Source organism: Brassica oleracea, chromosome C7 (assembly GCF_000695525.1).
Source record: "Brassica oleracea var. oleracea cultivar TO1000 chromosome C7, BOL, whole genome shotgun sequence".
Taxonomy (NCBI): domain Eukaryota; kingdom Viridiplantae; phylum Streptophyta; class Magnoliopsida; order Brassicales; family Brassicaceae; genus Brassica; species Brassica oleracea.
The window spans coordinates 11,767,376-11,777,740 of record NC_027754.1 but is presented as its reverse complement, the minus strand read 5'-3'; the positions used below and the strand labels follow the sequence as shown (position 1 = coordinate 11,777,740).

The window sequence follows — 10,365 nt, the reverse complement described above, 5'->3', positions numbered from 1 at the left end:
AAAAAGATTAACAAGATGAATATATGATTAACATGATCAATCAAATTGACGTTGGTTTTACATATAGGAGAATTAAGAAAAGAAGAACAACAACGAACAATTAAGCGTAGGGATTAATTAGCAGAGAACATGTCACTGACGTGGCCACCAAGCCAAGGATCCATGGTCTCGGACCTAATTTCCCATGTCGGATCAAAGGCTTCCCATGGCATACTCTTGAGATCTTCCACCGAAACACCCAACTCCTCAAGTGACACGTGTCGAATACCCTTATTACTGCTATTATCAGTACCCTCACCGACAATCTCGTCCTCTCTAAAACCAATGAAATTATCACCGTGATGATTTGATGATGATAATTGGCTTTCGTAATCCTTGTTTGTATTTGTCTTCGCCTCCAGAAGACCAGTAGGCGAAGAAGGAAAGCAGGAATCCACAGGAGTTGCGATGTCTTTGACGTAGCCGCCAAGACTTGGAAGCGACACGTGGCCATATCCTAAACGATCTTGATTTTCCTTGTTGTTACTAGTAACACTATCGTTGTAACCAAGCAAATTCTCATGATCACTTGAAGATAACGATCTCTTATCCTCCTTCGTCTTCGTCTCGGGAAGATTAGTTGAAGAAAAGCTTGAATGCATTATTGGTAACCTCTTGAACACGGAACTTAATTCGTCGAAGGAATCAACGTCGTCCCACCAAGACCCCAATCTTGGCTTCTTCTTTGAAGGCTCTAGGGTTTCGTCTTCCTCATCGTCGTTTATGATGATGACTCCACCAGTACTAGAAGGTGTCAACGAGTTAGAATCGAGGTTTTTTCTCTTCTTCGACTCTAGGGTTTCCTCTTCGTCATCGTCGTCTATGATGATGACTGCACAAGTAGAAGGTACGGACGAGTTAGAATCGAGGTTGTTTCTCTTCTTATTTGTAGAAGATGGTGGTCGCAAGGATGTCTGGAAAACGAGAGAATAGAGATCGTCGTCCGAACGAGAGCACTCTTGTTTCTCTATCGCCATGTTTCGCTTCGAACGAATTATTGAGCCAAAAAAATATGACTGAGAGAAGAAACTTGGCGAGATATAAAACTAGTTGAGACTTCTTGAGAGAGACTAAAGCAAAGCCCTTAACTGGTGTTTGGTGGTAGAAAACGTATGCGCTATTTAGTTTATATAAAGAAAGAGTAGAGGTTGGAAAAAAAAAAAGGAAATAACGCAACCTTGAAAAAGGAAATTAATATTTCAGATAAGGCAACAAAAAGGAAACTCTTTTAATAAAGATTATGGCGGAAAAAAAAAAAGGAAATAACGCAACCTTGAAAAAGGAAATTAATATCTCAGATAAGGCAACAAAAAGGAAACTCTTTTAATAAAGATTATGGCGACTACTATCCTTTTTTTTGAAACACAACTTTCATTAATACTTAAACTTCCGTATTACACTTTGAAGAAGAGACAATCCTAGCATTAGAAGCAAAACAGTAAGACAATACAACATAACTGATAGATGTAGAGAAACCTCTAGGATAAATCGACAGTGTAGAGAAACTTCTAGGATAAATCGACAGCGAATTCAGAGAACAACTCGAATGCGTCAAGGTAAATTTCACGGCACCACTGAAAAGTTGAAACATAGTCACATTAAATTGTGACGTTGATAGCCAATCCACACCTCGGAATATCGTCGAAACGAAATCCATTGCATCTTCAGGCCCCGTACAGACCGCTCCGGAAGATAACAAAACGATTAGGGATTTTGGTAATTTCATCTGCTCTATTGCAGGAAAGGTGACACTTCTCATGAGAAACAGTATTGTTTTATTCATACTTAACACTAAATCCCAAAAACAAACACTAAATCAGTAAATAAATAAGTCAAACCTATTTTTTATTTGAAGTTATTTGTATCATACACTATGGTTAATGATTAATATTACACTTGGTTAAAGGAAGCTGTTCGACCAAGAAAGATTACATTTAACTTTGTTTTGAAAGATACTTCAAAACAAAAGTGAATCATTGCATATCTTACTACATTCATAAGGTAAAGAGTCCCTTGGAGTTGGCAAACAAGTGTTTGCGGCTGATAAGCTCCTGTTTTTTGGGGCCGGTTATGAGGAGACTGTTTAGCAGAGACGGAGGACCGGTGAACTTGGTTTGCATCATTTCCCTCACTTTCACATACCCATCGAGTCTCATCAACTCCAGAAGCTTCCTACAGCTCTGAGAATTGCAAAAAGAGATACATATATAATGTTATCAGAGACCAACCACAGATCATATATAGAGAGACACAAGACGAGCATTAATAAGTTTCTGCATATGAAACCGTTGGAGAAGAGGTTTAAGGATATAGATGGGTTGTAAATTACCTGAGGATTTAGTACATCCATTAGGTTTATGATCTCGTCCTGCCACAAATGGAATGATTTTGATAAATAATTAATAAAGATTATATAGTTGTGAGGAAAAGGGAGAAGCATTTTTTTACCTCAGGTATACCGGGATTTTGCATCACGGTACCTAGAACACGGCGAACAAGTCCATCAAAGACGACTTTATTTATGGACCCATCTGCGTTTACCCATGGATATATAGGCACTGGTGATTTCTCACAAGTAGATTCCTTTGTTTCACCTCCGAAACTCATTCCAAATGTAACAGATGGACTTTTCATAGATGCTTCGTGCAAACCGCTTGTTTGAGCCGTTTCAGGAAGGTTAAGAATTGTCACCTTGTGAACGCTGTAACCAGCAACGTGCTCACGCTCGTCCTGTGAAGCAATGCCGATCCTAGAGACATCGTTTGACCTATGTTCCCCAACAGCTTTCTCTAGGTAATTCACTGGTAAAGGCCGTTGAAGATTATTGTCTGAGGTTTTCCCTTCCTCCATTGTCAAGAAGTACTTTGATCGGTAGAAGGAATGGACAACACGGGAATTATCATACCCATTTACCTGGATGTTAACATAATAGAGTCTTGTTTAGAAAGTTCCTTGTTAAAAAAGGAAAATATTCCGCAGAATATGGAAGTGATTGACAAATAAGAGATGTAAAGAAGAAACCTTCAAAGCTATCCGAAATGTTTGAAGAACATTTACAACACAATCAAAAGTTTCCTCGCCTGCAGATGAACAAGCGGCAGAGATTAGAAATAACACTGAAGAAACTAGTTAACACATGCGTACACTCCAATTTTCCTGATGCTTTTACCTGGAATATCAATAAGACGTTGGACTTCTTCAATGCTCAGACCATGGTCACCAGCTTTCTGAAGGGCATCGGAAACGGTTTCAAAAACACCAGGAGTGAATACACCCACTTGCTCGCCTGCAGATTTGGCCATAACAACACTAGCATAACTGGCCATCGCTTGCCAGGGAGAATCATCTAGACTGCCTGGTACGACTGTAGCATCTGTAGAGTCGAAAAGTTCCTTCAAATCATCAGATTCACAGCCACTATTTGCTACTACCCGGTTGAAGAGAAGTTCACCAGTGCGAGAGTCATCGTCTTTAAACAACTCTATTGCGTTAGCTGTTGGTAGAGTTACACGGCGAACAGATACTGCTATACCAGGGAAACCCTTTTCCTTTCGGAAGTTGATTTCACCTTCGCCGAGTAGCTTTTGTTTCTTAGCACTATCCGCTTCAGATTCCTCTATCTCATCAGATCTTCGTTTTAAACCTCTTCGATCTCCGGGCTCTCCAACACCTTCTTCGGGCAAGGATACAGATATAGAGAGTTCACCGGAAGAAACCAGTGAAAAGAAATTTAAAACATCGCCACATTGCAAATCCGAAGTAAGAGCGACTCCCCCAGCCATCAGGTCTCTTTCATTTTCGAGAAGCCAACGGGAGAACTTGGCTGCTCTTGTCCCAGTATTAACCGGGAATGGAGACTTTGAAATACTATGCAAGAAGTTCTGCGAAAGCACAAATGGCTGTCCACCACTTCCACCAACCTGGAACGTATTAATAAAAGTAATGACCTTCAGTTTGCTTTGATATAGAATATTAAGATGAAAACAACAAAGTGAGGTTAAGGAAGGTGTTTCTCATCCACCATTTCATCTAAACATCAAGTAGGCACGCAATGTGGTTTTGACAGCAAAATCGAACCAACAAAAGGAAGAAAAGATAATACATCAAAGTCAAACATGGGGCTTCACCCGGACACTCATATGCCTCTTCATAAAATCTAGAAGTAGCCATCAATTTTAGTTCTGCAACAGGAAATTGATAAGTAGTTTACCAGGAACTTCTTGTCTCGAAGGTAGCTATAGGCTGTAAACAGGTCTCTCTCTGAATATCGTCTTAAGGTATCTTCCAGCAGATTTGGCATACCAGGTGCAGTGGGCATGCTCAGAAAGACAAGCTTTAACAGCTCTACAGCAGTAGAAACTGCCAGAGACTTCCTTACTTGTATATTACCATTGTCGTTTCCATCTAAAGGGTTAATGGTTTGATGAAAACGATAGTGTCCAGATCGTCGAGATGTATCTTTAACTTGATCCACAGAAGGATTTTCAATGTCGTCTGAGCGAATTGCAGGTGGAACAGTTTCACTCCCCTGCAAGTTCATAATTATAGTTTATCATAAATTGCCAAAAAAGGACGAACCATTGAAATTAAGACCTTCCAGGTGAGGACGAATGAGATGGCAAAATGTTCCAGTAAATGTAGCAATAACATGAAATATCAAAGTGAGGCGAAGCAATTGTAAGGATGGTGAAAAAGAAAAGAAAAGGAAGTAAAAGTATGCACCTCATCAACTATATCTCTGTTTGACCATTCCCGAGAGCTGGGCTTCGCCCGTTTAGGGGCCACCAGTTTAGCCATCTTCTTGAGCTCGAGAATATCATCAAAGGCTTGACATATACTATTTTCACTGAAGTCGTCCCATTTTTCATCATCAGAAAAAATATCTTTACCATGCTCAACAAAACCAGAATCCGTTCTGACAAGAACATGTGAACTACTGCTCTCAGGCAAACACTTCTGTTTCGTCTCTAGATGTTTTGCATAGCGCTCACTGAGTATATTGCAAAGCCTCAAGACCGCCTTCCGAAATTTATCATTCTTCATCAATGTTTGAGTCCGTCGCTTGCAAGCTAAAGGAGGTGCGGGCAGTTCACGAACTTGAGCCCAGTTTACTCCATGAAATTTTGCCCCCAGAGCTGCGCGGTGTCTAACATATTGACTCAACAATTTCCTGACAAGGGAATATTTGTCAGTGGTGTAACCCAATCAGCTATAATACCCTATCTCAGATAGGAAAATGCCTAAAGCATGAACACTCAATCATATGGAACTCTCAATCATATGGAACTCTCAAGGTATTGAGCGCACCAAAACATAAAGTCTCTGAAGAGAGACTCCTAAAACCAACATTACATTGGACATTTGCAATAAGAACACGTTTTTTTTTTCTATCACAACTCATATAAACACATAGCTATCTATACTACTGAAGTTTCATTGGTGTGTCAAGCTTACCTGTCCGCCGCATCTGTCCATGAAAATCTTTGTGCAGGAGTTGATGCGGTCTTTGAACTTGCATACTGGTTGATTAGAGAAGAACACTGCCCCTCATTTTCAGTAAGATCCCTTATCTCTTCATTTTCTTGTTGATTCATCCGAATGTGGGTTTGGTCTTCTTGTATCGTATTTCGAATATTCTCACTATTTGAGGCATCAATAGCATCTGAATTTAGAACATTCTGTTCATCTATTATTTTGGATCTGACACCTTTTCCAGTAGTCTTTACGGGAGTTTCTCTTTTTCTTTTCCCAGAAGATGGAGAAGGGCTATTTTCTACAGCGTGATTTTTATCTTTTGATTTCAGGCGTCTTCCACGCTTCGCATGATAGACATGCATAACCTGAAGTATGCAACCAAAAATATAAGATATCTCACCCAAAAATCAAAAAGAAAAAAAATAGAGAACATCCAGGTCAGTTTTATTCCAGAACCAGAGATGAGAAAGCTTTAAATCGAACTTTAATTAGATTCAAACTGAAAAACTACAGAATGAAAGTTCCCAGTCGGCATGATTTCTAAGATTAAAAAGACCATAAGAAAACTAGTGGCGAAATTACCACCTGGTCTCACATAACTAAGTGACCATGACATTTTTAACAATTTATACAGCACCGCACAAACATATATTTACCTGCTCTAAACTCAGGTTCAGATCCTTAGCGATCTTCTCACACTCTTTGAATGAGAGTTTTTCCTTCTCATCAGTTGCAATACGCTTTAAGAGCATAGCACGCTGTTCTGCTGTCATGACGCAATCTGAGGCCCAAGAACGAAAACGGAAAACCTAGAAGAACTGACAGTTAGAAGCTGTTTTCTAAATACCAGGCAGCTGAAAATTAACATCACAGGATAATATAGAAGACAGATATACGCATAACATGCATATATATTATGAGTGTTATAGTTTTTTTTTTGTCCATGAAAAAAATATACAATCAGCTGTTGTATCTATATAATAAGCCATGCTATAGAAGATCAAGCTTATACCTCTTGGACAACAGATCCCGGAAATGCTTGCTTAGCAGCTCTGTGATCAGCAGCGGCATAGCAATACTCTAAAGTTAGCCAATATTCATCTACAGCATCTCTATTTGATAGAATAAAGTCATGCCGAATACGAGGGCGAAGATCAAGAGACATGACACTAGGTGTAGCAGCAACAAACACAGGTTCCTCTATATAAGGCATAAGCTCCATTGCATGTGTCAAATTGGCATACTTCTCTTCAATCTCGTCATGTCTGAATCTATTACTTACCATCTGAATCAACTACAAAACAAAAAAGGCACAAGCAATAGAATTACCTGGTTTTTAAACTGCACACTTTCATGAAATATGTACTTGAGATGCAATTCGGTTATTATTACCTTTAATCGGCGTAAAATATCAATAAGCATTGATAATCTACCAGTCGCAAGAGTATCCATTAGAAGCTTATACTCTTCGCTAGGAAGCTCGGAAAGACGCATACCCTGTTTGCATTTCTTCATCATATCATCAGCTTTCTGAGTAGATCCAACAACTTGTAAAAACAGTTCGAGTGGCATGGCTCTAAAAGCATCTTCAAGTGCAAACAGATTCTCAAATTTATGATCATGTGCAGAAGAAAAGGCATTGTCCCAGCCAGGTAAGGAGCTAAAATAGTGCCAAAGGAAACAATGTAGGAGCTTCACGCGAACCATCTTTGCAAGCACGAACCCGTTGGCTCGCATGGCTCCTGATTTGCTAGCTCGTGCATCCAAATCCACATTACTTTGACCTCTCTGAATGTCATTCAATATCGGAATTGGTTCGTTCTTTTTTCTCTTTGACAAACTCTGGCCACGGAGTCCCAGTTCAAAAGACCTAATCTTATCATGAATAACACCAAATTCTTCTGGAGTCAATCTTTGAACAGATGGATGTAAAACTACCACAGAGCTACGGTTACGACCACAATTAGTTACATTTGGGACACTAACGGCCATGCATTCACAGAGTCCTTCTTGTTGAAGCCTTCTAAGAAGTCTGTCAATGGTTTTTCGATCCACCTTGGTGCTCCTGTCTTTCTCAAGACTGACAAGCCATTTGTGTAGTTCTGCTCTCAAAACAAACTTCTCCTCCTTTGACCAGCGAAGAAAGAAGAAACAATCAGTTAGTTGGAAGGGAACAGAAGAAAATTATGGAGAAAAAAAAAAGTGAACAGTGAGTACATTCAAGCGCTCAAGTATCCTCCGCTCTCTTCGAGCGTTTTCAACAGTGATAGGAAGTTGTTGATGCACTTTTGGTTTAGACTGCTTCGGTAGAACGAGATGATTCATTTCTGATAAAGCCAAATCAGCGGATCCCATTGCAGTGTCAACCACCTTATCACCGATCTCATGGAATGATTCTTGCAGGTTACGACATGCAAGCACATTTCTTCCTGTGGCATTAGATGGGGAACAATGGAGGACTCCTGAACTTCTTTCAGAATCAGTAAACCGTCCAGGTGTAGCAACTTGGCCTGAGTTGCATTCAGAATCAGTTAACCTTGGAGGCGTAGCAAAGTCAGCATCAGCCACTGCAAGACTGTGTTCGATGAAAGGCTGAGCCAATCCACCAGTAACATGAGGTGTGCTGGAATCATTAGTCGGTACGTTACTTTCCCTGCTAATAGTTTCAGCTCTATCTGGAAACAAATCAGCAGAATCGGTCCCAGCATTACGAGAAGTCCAAACTCTGTACACTGTAGTCTTTTTGTGGCTTTCTGCCTGTAGATGCATCCCGACTCGTGAACAGATACTATGAAGCCGAGAATAGCTCTTCTTCTTATCAATGCCAAGTCTTTCGCATACCTGGTAAAAGTAACAATTTAAGACTCTTCAAGTATTCAAATTTCTCCAAAAGACTGTAAGACATCAAATGAATACCTCCATCACAGCTAAGCCTTTAGATCCTTCAGCATCAACCATATCATAAATTTGATTATCTATTGGAAGTTCCAAAGTTTGTTCTGTTTTTTGAGTACTCCTTCCAAATTTCAGGAATTGCTTTTTCCCACAATAGGTAAAATCTTTTTCTGAAAAACTTTTTAGCAAACGGAGGCATCTTTCCACCTACAAAAGGACAACCCACACGGAAAACAGTATTGAATTCAAACACAGAAATGCTTCATAAAAGGCAAATGGCCAGCATATACAGAGAATGACGGAATGAGATACAGATTATATAGCTCACCTTATTGTTCACCGCAGCATCAAACTCCTCTACTATATGAGACTCCGACAATCGGCGACAAACCTGGTGTCATTCAGAATATCATCACTGAACTTGAATTAAGTTCTAAAGATATGTCTATACAATTAAACAAGAAGAAAAAGTTATATATTACACTTCTCCAAGCTCTATGCCTTGAATGTGAACCCAGATAACCAAGGTCTTGCTTAACGTCTGAGACGACTAGAACCTGCACAACAAGATATTTTTTTATATGGAGGTAGAAAGATCCAGCTTGATTTTAAAAAAAAAAAAAAAAAAAAAAAAAAAGGAGTATTTGCACTTAACCTTATCATTAGCTTCTTCAAGCTTATCACAAATTGCCTGCATCGCTGGTAGAAAATCTTTTATGAGCGTATCCTCTTTTGTAATCTCAGATTGAGTACTTTTTTCTCCGGGAGCAGTTGGGTCCTCTTTACAGATTTCAAACCTCTGCTGAGAACCCAAAGGCTTGGAGTAACTACTTAAGTATATCATGTTGGTGCTAACGCATGAGGTGGTTTTGGAATCTCCTTCACCATCAACTTCCTTTGTTCTCACAATCGCAGGTTGTCTAACAATCAAACCTCGAGACTCGAGCTGCTTCACGATATAAAAGAAGTTCCTCCCTTGGATGTTAAACTCTTTAGCAAGTAGATTTTGTGCAACACCGTTGGATCTGCAATTACAATTCACAACTCTTAATAGAGTAACTAAACTAAATTTGAAGAACCGAGAAAGCTTACCGAGCAACAGCTAGCCGCTCGAGAACGCGTCGTTGAACGGCTGAGATAGTCGTGTTATTGGACTGAGCGTCGTACAAGCCTACGAAGTTACCTCGGAGCTTCTCATTCGCGATGATCCTCAAATCGAGTCTATGAGCATCTTCCAGCAGTTGAATCGAAGGATCTGATGATCCGTAGACAGTGTTCTTCGCCTTGAACTGGAGCTGAGGGATTGATAGCAGGTTTCTCCAGACATGTGACTTGACGGAAGGAGATAGAGGAGGAGGAGGAGAGAGCCGTGACCAGAGGGAAACTAGAGGGATCCCTGTGTTTCCCTCACAACAGATTTCCTCCAGTGCGGTGCATACAATCGAGTCCATTCCACGGTGAGTTAGGTCAACTGGAAACTCTTCCCTTACGAAAATTTCTCGCCGGTGAGGTTTTTGGGAAGTTACGCGACGATGGCGGGGTCAGAAGAGGGTCGAGAGAAAGACAATTTGAGTTCTTGGTGACGGGATCGATCTCATTGACCTGCGAACAATAAACATAATTACGAGGTTATTATCAAGTAGGGGTGCGACGGGGTCATGGGCCAAGCCGAATCAAAAACGCCCAAAATTTTTGAAAATATTATACATAAACTCCCAAATTTGTAAAAAAAAATTTTCAAACCCTAAATTATTGAAATCTTTATTAAATTGTTAAGATCCTAAAAAATCAAGGACCAATCTTGGGTGTGACTTGTGAGAGAGATAGAGAAGATCAAAATGACAAAAATGCACCTATTCAATAAATTGATTTCATGCATTCATTCTCTCTTCAGACTACGTATTGTTTATTGGGAAAATTGCCAAAAGAGAACAAGAAAACAACATAGTTGTCCCT

The 10,365-nt window shown here is 39.9% G+C and overlaps 2 protein-coding genes across 2 annotated transcripts; both read right to left on the bottom strand.

Moving 5' to 3' along the window:
* Positions 1-72: 72 nt before the first annotated feature.
* Positions 73-1,109, bottom strand: LOC106305355. Its single transcript, XM_013741735.1, has one exon. The coding sequence runs from the start codon at positions 1,014-1,016 to the stop codon at positions 114-116; it is 903 nt and encodes a 300-aa protein (XP_013597189.1). The 5' UTR covers positions 1,017-1,109; the 3' UTR covers positions 73-113.
* A 757-nt stretch (positions 1,110-1,866) lies between these two features.
* LOC106306033 lies at positions 1,867-10,050 on the bottom strand. Its single transcript, XM_013742484.1, has 17 exons — positions 9,502-10,050; positions 9,065-9,434; positions 8,892-8,966; positions 8,738-8,800; positions 8,431-8,616; positions 7,732-8,355; positions 6,907-7,641; positions 6,527-6,808; positions 6,171-6,323; positions 5,494-5,879; positions 4,762-5,209; positions 4,250-4,567; positions 3,209-3,959; positions 3,061-3,119; positions 2,488-2,952; positions 2,369-2,407; positions 1,867-2,219 (listed from the first exon to the last, which is right to left on the bottom strand). The coding sequence occupies exons 1-17, from the start codon at positions 9,858-9,860 to the stop codon at positions 2,034-2,036; spliced, it is 5,499 nt and encodes a 1,832-aa protein (XP_013597938.1). The 5' UTR covers positions 9,861-10,050; the 3' UTR covers positions 1,867-2,033.
* Positions 10,051-10,365: the final 315 nt, after the last annotated feature.

Coding starts and splice junctions, on each gene's coding strand:
- LOC106305355 (XM_013741735.1), bottom strand. CDS start 1,016: ATGGCGATAGAGAAACAAGAGTGCTCTCGTTCGGACGACGATCTCTAT.
- LOC106306033 (XM_013742484.1), bottom strand. CDS start 9,860: ATGGACTCGATTGTATGCACCGCACTGGAGGAAATCTGTTGTGAGGGA. Junction 7,642..7,731: donor GGATACTTGAGCGCTTGAAT/GTACTCACTGTT, acceptor CGCTGGTCAAAG/GAGGAGAAGTTTGTTTTGAG. Junction 5,880..6,170: donor TGAACCTGAGTTTAGAGCAG/GTAAATATATGT, acceptor TGCATACTTCAG/GTTATGCATGTCTATCATGC.